The sequence below is a fragment of the Heptranchias perlo genome, chromosome 14 (genome assembly GCF_035084215.1).
Source record: "Heptranchias perlo isolate sHepPer1 chromosome 14, sHepPer1.hap1, whole genome shotgun sequence".
Taxonomy (NCBI): Eukaryota; Metazoa; Chordata; class Chondrichthyes; order Hexanchiformes; family Hexanchidae; genus Heptranchias; species Heptranchias perlo.
Genome location: NC_090338.1, coordinates 60,521,255 through 60,544,393, shown reverse-complemented (window position 1 = coordinate 60,544,393; position 23,139 = coordinate 60,521,255). Strand labels below are relative to the sequence as shown.

General features: G+C 41.7%; 1 protein-coding gene across 2 annotated transcripts; it reads left to right on the top strand.

Moving 5' to 3' along the window:
• On the top strand, positions 1 to 22,305 carry cdc23 (CDC23 (cell division cycle 23, yeast, homolog)). Of its 2 annotated transcripts, none has more exons than XM_067996489.1 (16): positions 1 to 141; positions 2,537 to 2,609; positions 3,113 to 3,250; positions 4,864 to 4,906; positions 6,133 to 6,238; positions 7,786 to 7,918; positions 8,812 to 8,989; positions 10,823 to 10,920; positions 12,742 to 12,823; positions 14,053 to 14,206; positions 15,242 to 15,361; positions 16,238 to 16,313; positions 16,888 to 16,949; positions 17,988 to 18,066; positions 19,785 to 19,904; positions 21,160 to 22,305. In XM_067996489.1, the coding sequence occupies exons 1-16, from the start codon at positions 38 to 40 to the stop codon at positions 21,325 to 21,327; spliced, it is 1,734 nt and encodes a 577-aa protein (XP_067852590.1). In that variant the 5' UTR covers positions 1 to 37; the 3' UTR covers positions 21,328 to 22,305. The 2 variants fall into 2 exon arrangements, with proteins under 2 accessions (XP_067852590.1, XP_067852591.1); XM_067996490.1 differs by lacking the exon at positions 1 to 141 and adding an exon at positions 2,766 to 2,840 and having other exon boundaries at positions 2,538 to 2,609.
• Positions 22,306 to 23,139: the final 834 nt, after the last annotated feature.

The window sequence follows — 23,139 nt, the reverse complement described above, 5'->3', positions numbered from 1 at the left end:
GGCGCTGCGATTGGCTGCGGGGAGGAGCGAGCGTAAGATGGCGGCGGTGAGCGAGTTCCCCGAGCTGAAGGAGGTGAAGCGGGGCCTGATGGCGGTGAGCGGCCTGTGCCGGGAGCGCGGCCTGCTGCAGAGCGCCAAGTGGTGAGTGGCGAAGCCAGCCTGCCGGGATTTGGGGGGGGGGGGGAGGAGGGTCCGAGCGCAGCGTCCAGTGGGCCCGGGGGGGGGGGGGGGGGAACGAGCAGCCACCCCTGGGCCGCAGCCAACACCACCCGCCCCCAGCATTGGCCCAAAGCCCTGAGAGAGGCGGAGCTGAGCCGGGCTGTCAGAGCTCAGGCCTCCGGGGTGAGCGGCGCCGTTTAAAACTGCCGCCTGTTCGGACGAGCCTCACTCTCGGGTTCCCTTCACCGTGCGGCGCGGCGGTGATGATGATGATGAGTCCGGCCTGATCGAGGGGTCTCGCTGCCCTGGGCCCCGACTCTCAGCAACTGAGCACATAATCCAGGCTGACACTCGAGTGGAGCACTCGGGGGATGCTGCACTGTCGGAGGTGCCGTCTTTCCGATGAGCCGTTAAACTCGTCTGCCCTCTCAGGTGGATGTAAAATATCTCCTGATATTACTGGAAGATGATCTCTCTGTGTGTCCTGGAACAATATTTACCCCTCAATCAACATCACACAGATTATCTGGTCGTTATCACGTTGCTGTTTGTGGGACCTTGCTGTGAACAAAGTGGCTGCTGTGTTCACAACATTTTAAAAAGTACTTAATTGACTGTAAAAGTGTTTTGGGACATCCTGAGAGCATGAACGGTGCTATATAAATGCAAATTCTTTGTTTGTGGTTGGGTTGCATCCTGACTTTGGATTTAAACTACAATTGCTTTGCACCAATGCTGAGTTTGCAGTCTAAATCTGCAGAATGAACCTAATCTGACTCCAAAGTGAAACATGATGAGTCTTTCTTTCCCTAGTGAGGCTGAGTTTTTTTTATTCGTTCAGGGGTTTTGTGGGCGTCGCTGGCAAGGCCAGCATTTATTGCCCATCCCTAATTGCCCTTAAGAAGGTGGTGGTGAGCCGCCTTCTTGAACCGCTGCAGTCCGTGTGGTGACGGTTCTCCCACAGTGCTGTTAGGAAGGGAGTTCCAGGAATTTGACCCAGCGACGATGAAGGAACGGCGATATATTTCCAAGTCGGGATGGTGTGTGACTTGGAGGGGAACGTGCAGGTGGTGTTATTCCCATGTACCTGCTGCTCTTGTCCTTCTAGGTGGTAGAGATCGCGGGTTTGGGAGGTGCTGTCGAAGAAGCCTTGGCGAGTTGCTGCAGTGCATCCTGTGGATGGTACACACTGCAGCCACAGTGTGCCGGTGGTGAAGGGAGTGAATGTTTAGGGTGGTGGATGGGGTGCCAATGAACTTGGTTTGCTTTGGAGTTGGTTGGACCCAAACTCTGGATTTACACTACAACTGGTTTGCACCAGTGCTACACGTACTGAAAATGCAGCCTTAAATATAAACACAGCACTATGGATTTATTTAAGTGCTGTTGCAATCTGTCTCATCCATTAGGATTATAAATTTTACTCCTAACATTTCCCTGATGCTTTAGTCTAATATTCCCTGTTAAATGGCTACTGGCAACACAGTAATGGTATAAGGCACAACAGTACATTAGCCCTCAGCTCTGTGTGGATCAGTCAGAGCAGCTTGAACAGCCCTCTGCTTGGTGCAGATGTATAGAAATGGGCTACATGGGCCAAAGATTGGTTTGCCACATACAGGTGTTCTGAAGTATAACTGTTTAAATATAGTATACAAAGTTAGAAGTTGTTTGTGTGCATAGTTATTTGTTTGTATTACAGATGATTTTTTTCAACTCTCAATGACAAATTGTTGATTATTACTTTATAAAGTAATAAGCTTGTGGGGAGGGGGGGGTGCATAAGTTTGTGTAATGGTTGCTGTCCCAAGGTCAGTATTAAGGGAGTTTTACTGATTTTGTATCCAAGGGGTAAGTTAAACATTCTGTAATCAAGTAAAACCTGTATTTATTTTCTGCAACTAATTAATTTTTATTTTTAATATACCCGATTCCTAGTTTATAGCCTGTATGGCACAGCCTGGTATAGTATTTATTCTCCTGCTATCCAAAGACTGAGAGAACGTGAGTGGGCTTATGTGAATTCTAGTGAACAGCTCATGATAATGACTCTGAGCAAGACAACATTACCAGATATTGTGCCTATAAGGTCACACATTGTAGGGAGTTAGGCTTGATAGTGGGAGTGGTCCTTGGATCAAAGCATGTGAAAATATCTAGCAAAGCTCTAAGATCGTAACATTTAGTAATTTCCTGCAACCCTGGATGGTGACAAAGTCTCAAAACAATGAATGATGTTCCCTGGTAGTTGAGGTGTATAGTAATCAGTCATTGTGATTGGGTTGCCTGTGTCACATGGTGCTTGGTAGGGTGGGGGGACGGTCTGGATTTGACACGTCCTGATGCAGTTGAGGTTGACCGTTTGTTTTTTGCACAGGGCTTCAGAGTTGGCCTTCTCTCTGGATCCTCTTCCTAAGGACGAGTTACCACCCGCCCCTCCATTAACAGAGGTACGACAGTTTTTATAAAAGGTCTTCGGTTACTCTGCACACAGATTACACTAGTCTTAAACAGGCAACTATAAAAGCAGCTCATAATTGGGAATGTCACAGTATCATAAGGTATGAAACCCATAGAACTGAAGCTTTTTTTCTGTCTTCTACTAGGTTGATATTAGAAAACGTGTTTAAAAGGAACATTGTATTGACCCTCTTCCCCGCTATTAGAAAGGAGGCACACAGGTATAATGGAGCAGGGGGATGCCTGGCTATAATAATAATACATTAGAGTATAAATTACACTTGTCTATCCTGGTGCTTGCTTTGGGGGGGTTGAGGGGGAGGACGAAGGAGGAGAAGCATTGAAGCCCCTGTTCATTCTATTCTGTCTACTAACAAAATGCTGGTAACCGTGTGATAGAGAAAATCAACAGTACAGTTCAGTATCATGGATAGGGGCTGTATCTACATTTCCTGAGTTTATTTATTTTTAATAAAAACTTGTTTATGTTTAGGAAGACCTGGTGGATTTGGATGCCTACACTTTGGCCAAGTCGTACTTTGACTTGAAGGAGTATGACCGAGCAGCGTATTTTCTCAAAGGCTGTCAGAGTCAGAAGGCTTACTTCCTATATATGTATTCCAGATATCTGGTAAGGGATCATTCATTAGTGATGGGATCACTGGTAAGCCTGCAGTGGCCCTACAAATACATTTTTTGGGTGACTGGGTGGTACAGTGGGTTAGCCGCTGCATTTTCACCTCTGGGGCTTGTTTCAAATTCAGTCCAGACTGATGGGATGAAATTCATAATCTGGCATCTTTGCTGGACAGGGTCATAATATATACCATTTTTTAAGATACAGTGGAACTTTCGTTATCTGTTGTATTGGAGGGGAATCCATATGGATAATGGAAATGAACAGATAATCAAGAGTCCCCAAATTATACTTATACAGCATTATGCTAAGCATGGGAGTATTGCATTGTCGGAGGTACTGTGTATTGAATTGATATCTTGTGCAAGGCTTGGTTGCGTGAAAAGCGGTCAGATAATTGAATATAATATAATGGAAATTTGTCTGCATTATCTTCCTTTCCGATTCTTGAACCGTCCTACGCCACGGATCAACCCAAACCAAGAGCAGGCAACTTGCTCACAGGCCTGCCGGTGCCACATTGAATGTGAAGTCTTTTTAAGGAAATGTGCAAGCGGCCCAAGGTGAATCCCTGCCCAAATTCCACATCCCACCCTTTAGGAAAACATTGGGCCTTCCATGGTGATATGGGTGAGACTGGGATCTCAAAGAGTTAATTTTTTTTGTTTGCTCAGTTGAATGGATTTTTAAATTTCCTTACCTCACTCTCGAATCACAGTCTTCTCATATTATACCAACATAACAGCAGTGACTACACGTCAAAAGTATCTGTTGGTTGTAATGAACTTTGAGATGACCTGACGATATGAAAGGGGTTTTATGAATGCAAGTTTGATCTTTCTTTATATACATTGTTACCCTGCCAAGAAGGAAGGCAGATGACCTGCCCCAAGCCTCTACATGTGAAGGTGAAATCAGTCCTTGCAAGAATCCTGGGGCGACAAGTCCCCTCATTTTTCTCTCCCTTTCTGGCATGGTTTGATGGACCAGCTGGTCTTTTCCTGCCCGTCAACTTCATATGTTCGAATAGCAGAGATTAGTAGTTTTAGGGCATGAATTTGTATTTTGCCACTGCAACACCTTATCAGTGGTGGGTACGGTGGTGTAGTGTTTATATTATGGGGCTAGTAGTCCAGAGGCCTGGACTAATAATCCAGAAAATGTGAATTCAAATCCCACCATGGCAGTTGGAAATTTGAATTTAGTTTATAAAAATGCTAGTTACAGTAAAAGTGACCATGAAGCTGTTGAATTGTTGTAAAAACCCAACAGGTTCACTAATGTCCTTTTGAGAAGGAAATCTGCCTGGCCTATATGTGACTCCAGTCCCACACCAACGTGGTTGACTCTTAACTGCCCTTTTGAAGTGGCCTAGCAAGCCACTCAGTTGTATCAAGTACCTTCTCAGGGCAACTGAGGTTGGGCAATAAATGCCGGCCTTGCTGGCAATGCCTACATTTCTGAGTGATTAAAAAGGAATATGTATAATGTAAAGATCGTCCCAACTACTGTTTCTGTTATGTTGTAGCTCTGATTCTAAGCTGTAATGCTCCGATTGTAATGGGATGAACTTATTAACTGCTTAGTAATTGTTTTTGGTATTCTAGTCTGGAGAAAAGAAGAAGGATGATGAAACAGTGGACAGTTTGGGTAAGAGTATAGTCCATCTGGCATGAATAACTGGCTACCACAGTAATAAGTTGTGATTTTTGTCTGTTGCATGAACTTGCTTCTCAAACTTCAAATAGGGTTTTCCTGTGAAAACAGTATTAAAAAGATTAATTTTATTTTAGAGTTTTTTTTGCAATATTCTCCATTCCTCACCTGAAGGTGTTGATTCCTTGCTGGGGTGTGGTACCATATGTAATGGTCACTCCCTGTTAGCTAGCCATTATTCATGTGTAACCTTAAGTTGAGAGCATCAGGCTATTTGACTGCTGGGGCATCGCAGATGTCAAGCACAGTCTTGTTCTCATCTGACTTCCACACCTGTATTTCTAGCAAGGTGTGAAGGGAATCACTGGATACCAATCAGCAGGGTTCCAGGCTGATACTTTCTTCCTACCTCCTCCTTCTAACTCAGGCCAACTGTAATACCTGACTGCCAACCTGACTGAGATCAGCTAACTCAGTGCAGACCAGGGTCAAACCTGGGGCCTTCTGATCTGTGTGGCTCATCTCCTCATTGGTTATTGGCTGAATCATTGGGGGAGCTGCTGAAGAGATTTAACCTCAATTAAATACAATAATACTGAACATATGGTAGATTAGTTGAAAATAGCCCCTTTTTTTATATTGTACTTCTCAGTTAACTGCCTGCCATTAGTATTTGATGTTCTATTAACCTTGTAGATTGTGGATCTAGTCTGTTGGTGGGCAACACTGATTTATCCATCGTCATCTTTTAGTTCTTTTTACCTCTTTAAATATTGTACTATTAACTTCAGTATGTTGATCATTTATATATTTAAAGTTTTAATTCACTCTGTATCTGGAGTAAGAGGCGGTGACTACAATATTTTTATTGATCTGCATTATTAATGGCATCTACATTTCATTAAATGTGCCTAGAATCTGTTGTGGGACTATCCTCCATGGGAGGTGCTAAGCTTTTGGGGGAAGGATGCTTTAAGTTCAGATATATTTCATTGGACCATTATTTAGCTTTACAAAGGCCTATAGCAGCCTTATACTACAATACTGAAAGACCATGGTCGCGTGCAATTTTTTTTGATGTAACGGTACAGGCGCTTTGTGTGGGAGCATAGAGGATGCTGCATAGTTTGTTCTGCCAAACTGTGATCTGTGACTCAAAGCTACATCTGGCTTCCACCAGGCCTGTGGGTGTGATGGTTTATCTTCTATCTGCTTGGCAGGTCCCTTGGAGAAAGGACAGGTGAAGAACGAGTCTCTGAGAGAACTGCGAGTGGAACTGAGCAAAAAACACAAAGCCAGGGAACTGGATGGATTTGGACTTTACTTGTACGTACCAATATGTCTTTTTTAAAAACTTTTTTAATGTGTGCTGAACAAGACAGAGGTGATAATTATGGGGAAGGTTATTCTATTGAATTTCCCCATAACCTTGTATATGATAAAGGAAGGTACCTGTGCACTGTCCCATATTTCAGTCATCGTTTGTTGCCCTATGTTGTACTTTCGAATTGGTAAGAGGCTGCCTGGAAACTAACAATTTGGGTAGAAGCCATCCCATCGGGAAGCTGTACTCGAGTGACATTGTGACCAGAGATAGCGAGCTATAGTCCTCATTTCTGATGTGACTAGAGTTTCCTGAAGCAATGAGGTGAACACAAAATGTCAGATTCCAGGCTCTTTAAAGTGCAAAACATAGCCAAAACAATAGATTGCAAGTCGGAGGAAGTAATGCTTACAGCACACAGTACTTTGATCAGACCACTACTTGAGCAATGTATTCAGTTCTGTTCACCAAGACATTCAGGCCCTGGGGGTAATGGACATAAGAGCCACAAGTCAGATCCCTTGTGCCAGAGGACTGAGTTACCAGGAAAGTCTGGAGGTCCTTGGGCTTTTTAGCTTTGAAAGGATGTGACTGAAAACTGACCTCACAAAGATGTATAAGATGGTAAATGGTGTATAAAAGGTAAATCTGAACCCTACTTCAAACCAAATCATAAGACTAGAGCAAGGGAGCCCAAATTTAAACTGGTGAAAAGCAAACTTAGGACTGATGTCAGGAAGTTCCTCTCCGTGCTAAGAGTCGTCCACATGGAATCGACGTCTGGGTAGGGTGGAGGAGGGAAAAGTCTGCAATTATCAAAGGGACAGGTGGATGCTGTGATCAGGGGAGAAGTGTAGGTTATTTCTGGATGGATGACTAGGTGAGCCAAATGACATTCCCCATCGGAATCTATCTTGTGATAACAAGGAATGAGTGAAAGACACTAAAATAGCCCTCATTTAAAACACTTACTTAAGGTTGTTACAATTCAGTAGAATATATTTTTTTCTAACACTGTATCAAGGGATTTTCATAGTTACTTGGAAATGTATACATTCATTGTCGGTCTAATAAAATTGACTGTACTTTTCTTTTACGGACAAAATATGACCGATAGTAAAAAGTGAGTAGTGACTACCCCATTGCAGGAGCATTAAAAGGAAAGTTTTCAGTGGTCAGATGCACTCATGGGCGAGGTGCCAGAGGACTCGGGTGTTTGCGGAATGGTACACAAGCAAGAATCAGCACTTTTGGGAGGGGAGGGGGGCCGAGTGGTGGAATTGAGCACAGCACTCACTTCGAAATGGCGTTTATTTATGTTTTAAGAGATGTCAAAGCTTGAAGTTGAGTTCTGGAATGATTGTTTTAAATTGCGCATCATTTTCTCCCATTGAACAAGTTGTCCAAACCTCAGTTACGTTATTGGCTTGTAATTGGTGCCTGTTCTCTTTTTGCATTACATTGTGAGTTAAACCGTAATATATAACTTTAGATAAGTTTGATATATGTATCTGTACAAGATGAAGTTTAGTCAGAGTTTGCATATTAGGTACGGAGTAGTCCTGCGGAAACTGGACCTGATTAAAGAAGCCATCGACGTGTTTGTGGAAGCCACGCACAGTCTGCCTCTGCATTGGGGAGCTTGGCTCGAACTCTGCAATCTCATTACTGACAAGGAGATGGTAAGTGATGGTAATTTATTCCTTTCCTGGGAGATTCTGTCAAGGCTGGTAACTTGGTGGGTGCATTTGTTTCACTTCAACAAAGTGGCTATGTAGGACAGAATTTTGAACAGTTTTATTTAATCGTGAGTTGGGCATGAAAAAAATCATTAATCATTATTGGGCATCAGTGACCTGGATTGCTGCTGGCCCAAAAGTGAATGAAAACTGAATAAAACCCTTACATTGGATGACTGAGCCACATTTGCCTACACAACAACAGTGACTGCACTTCAAAGTAATTTACTGTGTGACGTGCAGTGGAATGTTTGAGAGATGTGATAAGATACTGTATAAATACAAGTTCTTTGTTTTTGTTTCCAAAGTATGGTGGAAGCTTTGTGCCAAATAAAAATACATTTGGAGCATTCTCTAGATTTAAGTAGGATACATTTGTTTAACTCGCACCCCCAACGTATCTCGATGGGTTTTTCTCACCTGTTCTTCAATCTTTCTCGTTTTAAAAGTTGGATCTATTCCTGATTTAACTTCAAGTCTGGTTGTTTGAGCCTGGCATGAACCAATGCCTGGATCACTCCCCTAAAAACCCTTCAGTCTGCCTTGGCTAACTTCAGCGTGAAGATTCTGAGTTTAGGGTATGCTAATGACCCAATGTTAGATGAGATCACGATGCTTACAGATGAGGAAGGCCATTCGGCCCATCCTAATTCATTTATCCAGAACAACTCTACACGCCCCTGTTGCAGCATCTAATTGTTTCTTAAACGATTCCAGGGTTTCTGCCTCCACTACTCTGCCCGGAAGTTCGAGAGATGTCTCCCCAGGCACTTGGATTAAAGCTCTGATCCCAGTGAGTTTGCTGGTACCAGTTATTCTTTGCTTTTCTCTTCCAGCTCAAGCCCATGGTTCTGCCTAGTACATGGATGAAGGAGTTCTTCCTGGCTCACATATACACAGAGCTGCAGCTGATTGAGGAGGCACTGCAAAAATACCAGAAACTGATTGATGCTGGCTTCTCCAAAAGCACTTATATCATCTCCCAAATTGCTGTGGCTTATCACAATGTCAGAGGTCAGTGTTGGGGTTAAGATGCAGTCTCTTCATTTTTGTATTGTAAGATCAAATTGAGATGGTTCCCTCATTTTGGGTGTAACTTTTTTTAAAAACTCAATTCTTCAGCATCTGTTCCTGCCAGTCAACTTTTTTCAAGTTTAGGAAAGTTTGCAGAAGACCAAGAGCCTGGTCCCAGCAGTGACACCCAAGTGTAGCTAGTATCTGGCCTTGATCTAACCCAGTTCTGGCCAGAAAACCTTCACTTGTTTGACTGAGATCACTTTGTAAATGAGAAAATCAAATGCAAAACTTGGCCAGCGTATAGTTGGGGTTGCCACCGATCTGGTTTTGGACTGGGCGGTCCTGTTTCTAATATAGGGTGTCTGGATATTTTCTAAAAATGTAAACTGGCACTGTCGGGGGAGATAATGAAGCACTTTCTGATTCCTGACATTTTGCAGTGATGTGGCATGTGGCAGCTTTTGGTGCAGGGTTTGCTGCGATTCACTTTATCCCCACAGCCCTCTCTGAAGAGGGGCTGCAACTTAGAATTCTGCTAGAGATGAGGTTCAAATTAGTTTTTGACTTGGACTTACCAATTGCATAAAGGTAACGTCTCCTGACCAGACTCCATTTTAACATTTTTAAAAGAAAATTGGGGCTAACTTTCTTAAATAGACCTTACCAATCAAATGTGTACCACTCAGAAGTGGGATCTGCGTTTTTCTTGCTGAAATTCTAGTTTGACATTTCTCTTGATTGACACTCTTTTTGTTGCTGAACAGCATTCATTTTATTGCACCCCGGTGTCCCTGCAGTACTTGCAGGCCATAAGTTTGAGCTTTTAAAATTATGAATCAGAATTTAATTAAATCATTAGTTTTTTGGTCACCCAGGAGTATCAGAGGAATTCCTTTGTGCATTGTAAAAATAATGAAGTGTTTTAATGCTAGGGTCTGTGAGGGCAGCTGAGAGATTGTGGCTGCTTCATACAGGACTTTGAACAATTTCTTTACATTTTACTTTTTGTACAAAATAAAACACACCTGATTAGGCAAGGAGTGCCTCAGTATTAATCTTTGAATAAAAATCAAATCTAAATTTAATTCTACCAATTTTCTTTATATTTCCACAAAAAAAAAGTTTGATGATTTGGTTACCAGCACTGGATGAATTTCACATAACACATGACTGCTATTCTGTGATTTGTCGAAGGAATCTTCTTTTTATCAGGATAACAGTCACATGTTGTGCAGAGTGCACTCAATTCTGGTAATTTTATCAGAGAGAGAGATGAGAAAAATGTCAGTAAGCAAAACAGAGGACAGCGACAACAATGAGGAAAAACACCAGTTTTTATTTTAGATTATTGCGGGATGGATCACTTGGCATTGATCGTCTATTTAAAAAAATAACAACTCTTTTCTCTCTCTCTCTCTCTCTCTCTCTCCAGTTCACTGGAGTGCTGCTCTTGTACCCTATATAAGCTGTAATAGTCCCCTGTACCAATCAGTAATGTAAATCCTGATAATGTTTGTCAACCTGCCTGATTTGATTCCAAGAACGTGGTAAAAAATGGAAATGGAATCTTGTAAGAAATATTTCTATCTTTGGTACAGAATATCACACACTGAATCGTGTGGCAGTGCAGTAACATCTTTTAGAATGAAGATATTATAAATCTTTCCAGGTTTACTTTTGTGACTTATGAAATAATCTTAACCCTTCAGCGTGTTATTGCTGAATGATGTGCGCCAGAGTGTGTGTTATCCTGTGTCTATTAGATGAAGGGTTCTTTTGATTTATTGTATTTAAGAAATGCTGAACTTTTCTTTTCCCCCAATTTTTTAGACATTGATAGAGCTTTAACCCTTTTCAATGAGTTACGGAATCAGGACCCGTATAGGATAGAGAATATGGACACTTTATCCAATCTGCTGTATGTCCGGGTAAGGCTGGCTATTCTGGTTTATGGGCTGGTAGAGGTTTAAGGTAGAATGGAACTGATTTTCATCCCATCTATTTGAATAATCCCAATATTAATCCAGTTATTTTTTCAGTTTTTGTGCAGAAATGTTACAAAACTCTTTAAAAGTTTTCATTTATTCCATAGTATCGGGATCAGTGACACATTCTGATAGCAACTTTCTGAATAATTGTATCCTCGAATTTACACAATACCGAGACATCCTTATTGGCAGGAGCTGAGACCTTTTGCATTTAGTTATCGACAGCAGTTCATATAAAATTGCACCTGCCAGCTCCCCCGTGGTTTAATGGGTAAAGACACTACCCAGTATAGCACTAACCAAATAGAACAGTAGGTCCCAGGTTTGTGCTGAGTTAATTGGTCTCAGCCCTGGCATTAGTTGGGTCTCTATAATTTGCTTCAGTGTCCCTGAATTACCCACTTCTGATTATTCCCTGCTGGAAAGTGCACATGTGAACATTGGGTGGGGGCTGGCGCGGGCTTGGCTGTGAATCCTTCAAATAGCCTCTAACAGTAAAAGTAAAAATACTCAATCGGAGGAGGGCGAATTTCAGTGGGATGAGAACAGATCTGGCCCGGGTAAATTGGAATCAAAGATTGACAGGCAAAACAATAATTGAACAATGGGTGGCCAATAAGGAGGAGATGGTTCGAGTACAGACTGGGTATATTCCCACAAGGGAGAAAGATAAGGCAACTAAAGCCAGACAAAAGAGATAGTGAGTAAGATGAAGCAGAAAAAAGGGGCGTGTTACAGATAACACAAGTGAGAACCAGGCTGAATGTAGAAAGTTCAGAGGGGAAGTGAAAAAGGAAATAAGAGGGGCAAAGCGAGAGTATGAGAATAGACTGGCGGCCAACATAAAAGGGAATCCAAAAGTCTTCTACAGGCATGTAAACGGGTAGTAGGAAGGGTTGGGGCCAATGAGGGAACAAAAAGGAGATCTATGCATGGAGATGGTGGGCATGGCTGAGGTACTAAATGAATACTTTGCATCTGTCTTTACCAAAGAAGAAGATGCTGCCAAAATCTCAGTAAAGGAAGATTAAGTTGAGATACTGGATGGGCTAAAAATTGATAAAAAGGAGGTACTGGAAATGCTAGCTGTACTTAAAGTAGATAAGTCACCCAGTCCAGATGGGATGCATCCTAGGTTGCTGACGGATGTAAGGGTGGAAATTGTAGAGGTACTGGCCATAATCTTCCAACATCCTTCGATACGGAGGTGGTGCCAGAGGACTGGAGAATTGCAAATGTTACACCCTTGTTCAAAAAAGGCTGTAAGGATAAACCCAGCAACTACAGGCCTGTCAGTTTAATCTCAGTTGCGGGGAAATTTAGAAACAATAATCCGGGACAGAATTAACAGTCACTTGGACAAGTGTGGATTAATTAAGGAAAGCCAGCATGGATTTGTTAAAAGCAAATCATGTTTAACAAACTTGATTGAGTTTTTTGATGAGGTAACGGAGGGTAGATGAGGGCAATGCGGTTGATGTGTATATGGACTTTCAAAAGGCGTTTGATAAAGTGCTGCATAATAGGCTTGTCATCAAGATTGAAGCCCATGGAATAAAAGGAGTAGCAGCATACAGGCTACTCCTGATCATTTCAAGTTGTATTTGTGCTAACAGAATTTGAATTATCAGATAGTTTCATTTAAGCAACTTTGAATTAAAAAGCATAGACTGCAATCCCAATTGAGCAATTTCCTTTACAGTACTTGTGCAAATTTGTGTTTTTATTTTAAATCCATTCCCTTTCTTCTTTTTCTATTAGAATATGAAGCCAGAGCTGAGCTACCTGGCTCACAATCTCTGTGAAATTGACAAGTATCGAGTGGAAACCTGCTGTGTGATTGGTGAGTACAATTTGTCTCTGACAGATTTTAAATTGGTAAACTCAAAACCAAAGCAAATATTCTGGTTTACAGTCACTGTCCATTTAACCTGTTTTTAATTTGTGCGCAGGATGAGTCTCCTATGTTCTGTTTTAGCTCCTGTTTTCTTGAGTTTCTCAATCTTTTTTGCATTGGCTGCTTTTGCCAGTGCCTCTCTGAAACCAGGAATCATGTGTGAGAATGGTCCAGGTTAATTCTTTGATATTTATCTATCTACCTCCCTCCCCTCCCCTCCCTCAGAAAGTGCCTGTACTCTGCTTGATCTCTCCTGTGGTGGCATGCCTGAGGTTGGGAATTCTATGCCAAGGATCACGCCTGCACTCCATTGCCATGCCCACCCAATGGCACAGAGCAGCTGGACTCCAATGTGCCACTTGGCATCCAGTCCTTTTAGAAGGATTTAATTGCAGTTACCTGAAGGTCCACATTGGAACAGACACATTATTTATCTTCCTTCTCTCCACCCTTCCCCCCCCCCCCCCCCCCCCCACTACCGCCCAACCTTCTCCATAAGACCATTGGGGAATTAAGAGACAAATTGTCCAGTATACCACTAGGGAGTTGAATGGAACTGAGATTTGTCCCCTTCACAAGACCAATAGGAATTAGATGCACTGGAGATCAGGGAGCTTCCAAATGGGGAATTGCAAGTGCTACACGTTGATACTCTGATGCACGGCACAACTGAAGAGAGCAATACAGAAGTGTAAACTATTGAGGTCAGTCATCTCTACCAGAGGAGGTGAAAAATTTTAGAGTGAAGTGTCCATTTACGAGTTGGCTATATTTGTTTCCCCCCCAATTTTTATCCCCTCCTATTGTTAAGATATAGCTCCACAGGTGCCAGTACTTGACCCAAGTGGGCATTCCTCAGGCGTGAAGAATGACATGCTGTTCAACTATGGAGGGCATGATATCCAAGCCTGATCTTGTTCTCTTCCAGTGTGACAGGCAATGGTCACTCAGTAGCAAAGGTCATTTGATAGCAATGGTGAATAGAAATGTGGTGATAGTTTTCCCCTTCCCTGGCTAAGGGATGCTGAAGCCAATTGTAGCACCCCAATTGCTGCCCCCACTCAGTCACCTGACTAAGTACAGATCAGGATTCGAACCTGAGTTCTTCAGGTCTGTATGGCTTAGTGCTGTTGCATCTGAATTGAGAATCCAATGTTCTTTCTCTTCTCATCAAGGCAATTACTACAGTTTAAGGTCTCAACACGAGAAAGCAGCCCTGTACTTCCAGAGAGCACTGAAGTTAAATCCTCGCTACCTTGGTGCCTGGACACTAATGGGTCATGAGTATATGGAGATGAAGAACATATCAGCAGCTATTCAGGCCTACAGGTACACAATCCAATTGACTGTTCGTATCGAAAATCTGACACTCTTTTTAAACTGGTACATATCCAAGACTAAAATTTTACTGCACCCACCAGAGGAAATACCTTCTCTGTATCCACCCAATCGAGTCCTTTTATCATTTTAAACACAATTAGATAACCCCTCAGCCTTCTTAACTCAAGGGAATACACGCCAAGTTTATGCAATCTGGCCTCATAAATTAACCCATTAAGTCCTGGTATCATTCTGGTGAATCTGCGCTGTACTTCCTCCAAGGCCAATATATCCTTCCTGGGGTCCCGTTCCCAAAACTGACGCAACCCTCCAGATGGTGTCTGACCACGGTTTTATACAACTGAAGCATCACCTCCTCCCCATTGTATTCCACCCCTTGAGATAAAGGCTGACATTCCATTAGCCTTTTGATTACTTTTTGTACCTGTGCACTGGTTTTTAGTGATTTGTGCACATGGACACCCAAATCCCTTTGCTCCTCCACAGTTTCTAGTCTCTCGCCATTAAGAAAATATTCTGATCTGCCTTTCTTGGATCCAAAGTGGGTGACCACACACTTCCCCACATTGAACTCCATCTGCCACAGTTTTGCCCACTCACTTAACCGGTCTATGTCTCTTTATAACTTTCTGCTCCCATCTACATAACACTGTGCCTTGTAATTTAGTGTCGTCTGCAAATTTGGATGTACAGCTCTCTATTCCTTCTTCCAAGTCATTGATTTATATGGTGAAAAGCTGAAGCCCCAGTACAGATCCCTGGCGTACACCACTTGTGCCCCCAGAGTACATTCTCTTTATCTCTATTCTGCATTTTTACCTCCCAACCAATTACCAACCTATGTCACAATTCATTTATTGAATAAACAGCAACTCCATGTCCCATCATGTTTACATACATTCATTCAGTGCAGCGATTAGAGATCTGAGAAAAATGTTGTCAGTTCGCTGTGTAACACACCAAAGAGCAGCCTGCACCAATTATTCCTTGTGCCATACCTTCAATTTCCTTGTGTCCCTGCAGACATGCCATTGAGGTGAACAAACGAGATTACAGGGCATGGTATGGACTGGGACAGACCTATGAGATCCTCAAGATGCCATTTTACTGTTTGTACTATTACAGACGAGCCCATCAGCTGAGGTAAGGCACTGAAGAGATCAAGACTGCAACTCAACTAAAACTTCTATTAGCACGTGGCATCTGAAATTTGAGAAGATTCAGAATCAATGTGACGTTCACTGTCGTAGATTTTTTTGGTTTGTGAGATATTTATTGATTTTTGAATTAAACTTCTTGTGTGGAATTAGCTGAGCTGAGCAGACAGATTTCTCACATTTCAATCTTTTTATCTGCATTGAACAAGTGTATGTTTTGATCCTAAACTTGTGTTAAGTATCCTATTTTTGTTAAGATTTCATATCACTTCTAAGAGGGGAGTTGACTTTGTATGAATTAGTTAGAAAAAAAATCTCTGAAATTAGCTGTAATGTTCCATTCAGACGTATGACAACCTTAAAGTAAAACGAGCTGCAGCCTAAGCTGATGAGTCCTTTAGGGAAGGAAACCTGCCGTCCTTGCCCGGTCTGGCCTATATGTGACTCCAGACCCGCAGCAATGTGGCTGATTCTTAATCGCCCTCTGAAATGGCCTAGCAAGCCACTCAGTTATTCAAGAAGGCAGCTCACCACCACCTTCTCGAGGGCAATTAGGGATAGGCAGTAAATGCTGGCCTTGCCAGCGACGCCCACATCCCATGAATGAATAAAAAAACAATCAACAACTTCTATTTATATAACACATTTAATGTAGAAATAACATCCCACCATGCTTAACAGTTGGTACAGGGCACAGGCAGAAAGTAGAAGAATCTTTCCCTTTGGAATAATGTATACTCTTGAAAAAAATAAATTAGATTTTTCAAGATTGAAGCTGCATATAGTCTCCATACCATGTTCTGTTGTCTTATCGTTGCCCAGGTTACCTCCACTACAACTAATTGATGACTTTTCCCCACAGACCCAATGATTCTCGAATGCTCATTGCTTTGGGTGAATGTTATGAAAAGTTGAATCAGCTGGCTGAAGCCAAGAAGGTAGTTTCCAGTTTCTTTTAATCAGAAGGTAAATTGACTTTGAAAGTGGCACTGCAAGAAAGGATGGCATATTCCAGCTTTACTAGAGAAAGATACAAGGAAGCAGAAGCCATACTTGCTGTACATTTGTGAAAAGTAGTGGTTTTTAATCTGTTAAATGATCAAAAGGGTGAAGTTGATTATAATGAAGCCGGAACACAAGCCTCACAGGTGGACTGTCACTCTCTGATGAAAGTGTCTGGTAAAATTGAAAGTTCTGTCTTTTATTTCATTTTTTAAAATCACGATGTCATTAGAAATGCTCTGCATGAACCTCGACTATTATTTGGATGTTATTTGTCACCATATCACTGATTATTCCCAGTTTACTCATAAGAAACATTTAAACAGCTGAACAGGTTAGATATTTTCAGGCATTTACGTCTGTACTCTTCAATGCAGTAAACCGAATTGTGACAATACCTGCTTTCGTTTAGCCACCTAACTGCCACCAGTATGTTTAAGAGGCCTATCTCTTAGCGGTGAAATGAAATGAAACTAATTGCTCACCTTCCTTTCTTTTTTTAATTGGCAGTGTTACTGGAGGGCATTTTCTGTGGGTGATGTAGAGAAAATGGCTTTGGTGAAACTAGCAAAGTAAGTACTAATCTCTGGGGAGTTTTTGCCCCATTGCAGATGATGATTTGGAAAAGTCCTATATTGTTTCAAGCAGACTATTTTGCAATTAAATGATTTCACTTCCAGTGTTTGTGAGGAAGTCTGAATTTCTTATTTTGTCAAAAGGAATGTGTGAAGAAGGATATTAGAGCCATGGAAAGGTTATAGTGAAGATTCATTAGAGCGATCCCAGGAATGAGAGGTTACAGCTATGAAAGCTTGAAAAGTTGGGAACTTTTTTCAGTGGAACTGAGAAGGTTAAGGTGACTGAGGTTTTCAAAATTCTGAAAAGTTTTGATAGGATAAATAGTGAAAGATTGCTGTCAGTGGTTAGCAGCTGGTAGTAAGAGGCTTAGACTCAGGATTTAGAACAATGAAGGCTCACAGATTAAGACTGGCCACTTGGGTATGGTAGATGAAGTGTATTGGTACCTGTGGAACTGTCTCTCAGGAGAGGAAAAAGTTGGTGAGAAAAAGTGGAAAGGAAAAAAAGTGAGTTTTAAACCAAGGTCTCCCTGGACCATTTATGTCCCACAATTGACTGACCTGCTCCCATAACTGCCATTCTCACTCTGAACCAGTCGTTGAGACATGTGCCGCAGTGACTTGGGGGAACATATTGGAAACTCGGGCACAAGATAAATCAAACCTATGTGCCTCTGCTCTGTACCAATACACTGTCTTCCTGATGGGATCTAAATAGAAGATCTGACACCAGGAAACATTAGGCACCACTTTGTTAGCTGCCGTGTTTCCCAAGTCCAAGATCTCGGTGGTATCCTGCTCTGTGTCTTAAGATTTTTTTTTAGACAAAGGTATTTTTTATTAGACTACAAAGTTGTGGAATGCGTAGAGGGAGTGTAAACAAAATGGCTCGTTGCAAAGAGCCTTCAGTCATTTGAGCTTTCAATTGGTGTAGTCTGTAATAGCCTCAGCATTGCTAGTGTAGGGGCCACAGAGCTTATCGTCTTGGTTTGTACTGGTTTAATTTCAACATTTCCTTCCATAACGTTGCAGAATTCACGAGCAGTTGGGTGAATCAGATCAAGCGGCTCAGTGCTACATCAAATATGTCCAAGATATCTGTGACTGTGGGGTAAGTCTCTTCAGGGTTCACGTGGATCCTTGGCAGCTTTTATAATGCTGACGTTTCATTTGTTACAACGTTTGAAAGGAAAACTTCAGACCTCATCCTCAAGTATTTGTCCATGTACTCTTACCACTCCATTAGATATCTTTTACACATTCTTTTAAAACTTAACTCTAGGATCCCAATCACCTTTTCAGGGCTGCCATCTTCACAGCATTTCCAAGGTTTAAATATTGAAACAAGCAATCTCTTCCAGCTGTTCAGTGCTTTTAATGAGCAGATGGATAGGCATAGACATAATGGGGGTCGATTTTAGCTGGTGGTGCTTTTAGCCGATGGGCACGGTCTCTGGCATAAAGTTAACACTGAGAGGGAGAGGTGAACCCGGGGCTGGGGAGCCCAAGGACTCCTTGTGGATCCTGGCCCACAAGGATTCCACAGAAAGTTACTTTTTCAGACTTAACTTGGCCTCTTCTGGCCACTGCAACACCCTCCATGGTTCAGCTGTTGGGTTTGGCCTCGTCTGGGCCTCCTAAATCTGGAAATTAAAGCGTGATTACGGTGCCGGGGGCAGGTATGTTTTTAGGATTTGTACTTCAGGCTGCACTCCTCTGGTGCCTGAAAATAATGAGCAGCTGTTGGAGTGAATACCTTATTCTCTTAAATCCTGATTTATAGGATTGATGGTGGAATAAGTGCATTTTACACTGCATTGTGGCTTTTTGTGGTATATATTAATGATTTCGACTTGAATGTAGGGGGCATGATCAAGAAGTTTGCAGATGATACAAAAATTGGCTGTGTGGTTGATAGTGAGGAGGAAAGCTATAGCCTGCAGGAAGATATCAATGGATTGGTCAGATGGCCAGAAAAGCAGCAAATGGAATTAAATCCAGAGAAGTGTGAGGTAATGTATTTGGGGAGGTCAAACAAGGCAAGGGCATACACAATAAATGGGAGGATACTGAGAGGTGTAGAGGAACAGAGAGACCTTAGAGTGCATGTCCACAGATCCCTGAAGGTAGCAGGACAGGTGGTTAAAAAGGCATACAGGATACTTTCCTTTATTAGCAGAGGCATAGAATATAAGAACAGGGATGTTATGCTGGAACTGTATAAAACACTAGTTAGGCCACAGCTTGAGTACTGTGCACACCACATTACAGGAAAGATGTGATTGCACTAGAGAGAGTACAGAGGAGATTTGCAAGTTTGTTGCCAGGGCTGGAGAATTTTAGCTAAGAGGCAAGATTGGATAGGCTGGGATTGTTTTCTTTGGAACAAAGGAGGCTGAGGGGAGATTTAATTGAAGTGTATAAAATTGAGGGGGTCTAGATAGAGTGGGCAGGGAGGACCTATTTCCCTTGAGAGGTCAATTAGCAGGGGGCAAAGATTTAAAGTAATTGGTAGAAGGATTAGAGGAGAGCTGAGGGTCTAGAACTCACTGCCTATAAGAGAAACCCTCAACTCGTTTTAAAAAGTACATGAAGTGCCGTAACCTACAGGGCTACGGACCAAGTGCTGAAAAGTGGGATTAAGCTGGATAGCTCTTTGACTGGCACGGACACGATGGGCCGAATGGCCTCCTTCTGTGCTGTGACTTTCTATGATTCTACCTGTAAAGGGTTCCAGAGAAAGCTATTCCAAATACATACAAGTGAAAAATAATTAGCTTTCATTTAGTCACTCTTTCCTCACTAATTAATTTTTGTTCAAATCTTTAGGAGATTCTGGAGCATCATGAAATGAGCACTGCGTTCCGAGCCCTAGCACAATACTATTTCAAATGTAAACGGTGGGATGAGGCATCAGTCTGCGCACAGAAGTGTTGTGATTATAATGATGTAAGTCTTAAGCATGTCTTTTTACTGGTAGCCATTTCAGGTTGGTTACTGTCTGGCTGGAGAAGGGAACAATGTGCAGGTGGAGGTGTGAGGACTAGTTTTTTATTTCCAAATCCTGAAACTGATTAAAGCAATCTAATCCCGTAGTTTTAGGCTGCACAAGCTACTGGATTACAAGGACAAGTCTCTCTGCTAAATTTTATTCAAAGTTCAGGACTATGAAAGTTATCAATGAGTTACACGGCAGGAAATGTTTAGGCCTATGTGCTCACTAGCATATCAATCAGCTTTTAATATGGCTTAAATTTTAGAAACTAGCATTAAACCTAATCTAGTTAAACTTAGACTTTAAAAATCATTTTAGCTTTGAATCCCAAATCATATCTGTGGGACAAGGGGTTCTGTATGGTGCAGGGTTCTGAAATTATGGAATTCAACATACAGAATATCTTTTCCAAAACTTGAAATATACAAACACACCAACAAACCAAACACTTGTAGAAAGGACAGGAGATCCCTACCTGCTTTGCATTCAAACTGCATGTATTTGACTGTTATGCTTGAAGGTATGGGGCTGCCGTACAGCTACGAGTGTCAGTCAGGGCTAGCTTCAGTCCACAATAGGTTTTTCACCGTGCCAGCTGATAAAGCCAAATGGCATCAACCAGCCAATCACTGTTGGTAGGTTGCTCGAGTATACAGGTTTATACTATTAGGAATCTGGCCTTTATGGCTACCAAAAAACCACACTGGTACAGTCTATGGGCAGGAGCACACTGAATAACAGTCATTACTTCACTTGCACTAGTCAGCATAAATATGCTCACCTTGGCCCTTAAGGAAAAGTTTCTGCTCAGCTGACCTTACAGATGGACATAAGATCCCATGGTCCTATTCAAAAAAAAGAGCAGGGGAGTTCTCCGTGTCCTAGCCAACATTTATCCCTCAACCAACCAGAAGATCTAGTCATTTATTCAGTTGCAGTGGGCAAGTTAGCTGCCACGTTTTCTACATTACTTCAAAAATACTTCATTGGCTGCAAAGCACTTTGGAACGTCCTTAGGCCATGAAAGACACTATATAAATGCAAGTTCTTTCTCAAACACTGATACTTTCAAACTTGTTATACAAATGAGCTGATCTCTCCTGCAATAACAGTAAAGTATTAATCCAAGTTAACTTTCCATGGAAGAGTATTATTACTTTGATTTGAGTTGGCAAGTGGATTGTTGGACTTTATTCTGATTTCTTTCAGACCAGAGAAGAAGGCAAAGCTCTGCTCAGACAGATTTCACAGCTTCGTAGCCAGGGTGATGTGCCACCAACGCCCATGTCTGCAGATGTATCACGGACATTTGTCCCTGGAGCCAACACCCCCTCTGCAAAACTACCCCCACTCAACCTATCTTCCATAACACCATGAAAATGTCAATGCCACCATCTGAAACCAACAACTCCTATATATCTAAAATGACTGTTCCCATTACAGTCTCAGCATCTCATAGTAGCTATTGGCAAATCAGTTGCTAATAGTAAGTTCAACTTGTGTGGATTTGAATTAAGAAATTGACTTAGTTTCTTCAAATATTCCATTTTTGCTCATTCTGACCTCTTTCCTTCTCTCCCCCTCCCCCCAACTTTAAACTACAAGGTATTGTGCTTTGCTAAGTGGGATCCCAAATGTCTTTGCCCCAAACATTGGTGGTTACAAAGGGAAAGGTGGTTTGCTTTCTTCATTGCTGTGCTTTAACAGTTTTTAGATTCACCCACGTGGCTTTCCGTGACTAGTCGTCCCAGATCTGGTCATGCTACTAGCCAGCATTAAATATATCTGCAGTGGTACTTTGTACAGACTCAAAAGAATCAGTGTCACAGATAAAGCAAGAAGCACAAAACGGATTGAGATGTATGGTGTTAGAAATTCAAAAGGTTAAGTGTGTGGACTCATTACAATAGTTGATGATATGTATGAAGTGAAAAAATATTCTGCATAATTAACACATACAGGCCAGGAAGGTGGCAGGTTCATCCCCTGATCTGTGCAGTTAGCTGATGCAGTGCTACAATTGAAATCAGTCAATATTCTTGGGGCAGATAAGAGTGTATGTAAAAGGAGGGAGGTGATATTACTAGAAGATTGTGTTTAGCTGGTCAAATAAACTGCTATTGTCAGTGTTCCCTGTAAAATATAGCTAATTCCCCATTAAAAGGAGCCAGTGCCAGCAGGAAAGCAGCAAAGGGAAGAAACTTAACTACTTAAATGTGAGCAGGTTTAAGTCATTTTATTTAGAAAAAAGGACAGGTGGATTTTGTACTTAATGTGAATCAGATTATCTTTTCAAATGTATTGCATACTGTCCAAGTATCTGCATGTGTAAATATTAAACATGTTTATCAAGAAGGTAGTGACTGAAGTGCACTATTATTTTACAATATATCTTTCAATGAATGATTTACTAAAAGATGTACCAAATTCCTACAACTTTTTGTTGCAGCTAACTTTCTCCTTATATATAGAAAACCCTCAACCCAGCTGAACTACTTTCCCCCACCATTCTCTCTTGCTTTAAGGATTCTCAGAGCTCATTCTCCTTTCATTTGGCCAATGAATGCCTACAAGGGGCAGACCATTAAGCAATTACACTCGCAAATAAATAAATATGCGATTGCTGAAACACAAAGTAAAAATGTAATAACTTGATTTTATAGCCAGTCAGTATCTAATGGTTAAAAACAGACATTTCAACAATGACCACAGCGCAAGCTAAAATAGGCAGCTGGGAACAGAAGACAACATCTAGAAAAAATATTGGCAACCAGAACTCAGCTACCCTTCCTTTATGGGTTGAGCAAGGCTGTTCACATCACACATCAGCAGCAATTCCTGAGAATCAAGGACATCTCTTGAGCTTGTGACTCTGTGCTGATAGACCTGTGCTGGATGTGCATAATGTACCATGGGCAAGATACACCAATATGTACTTTAGAACATGGACCATTTTGCATTAAAAAAATTACAAATTACTTATTGAAACTTAATTTTAATTTCCCTAATTTCATATGCAAACAGCAAGATCCAAGAGGGTGAGAGTAATCATTTCAAATTATACCAATACAGTAGTGTGTAAAGTAGAATGGTGATATTTATAATTTTACAAGCAAATTTAACCTTATGGAATACACCAAATAACTCAGTCAAGCACAACATACATTCTCATGCTCTGCAGAAACTGCC

Coding starts and splice junctions, on each gene's coding strand:
- cdc23 (XM_067996489.1), top strand. CDS start 38: ATGGCGGCGGTGAGCGAGTTCCCCGAGCTGAAGGAGGTGAAGCGGGGC. Junction 2,610..3,112: donor CCGCCCCTCCATTAACAGAG/GTACGACAGTTT, acceptor GTTTATGTTTAG/GAAGACCTGGTGGATTTGGA. Junction 10,921..12,741: donor CCAATCTGCTGTATGTCCGG/GTAAGGCTGGCT, acceptor TTTTTCTATTAG/AATATGAAGCCAGAGCTGAG.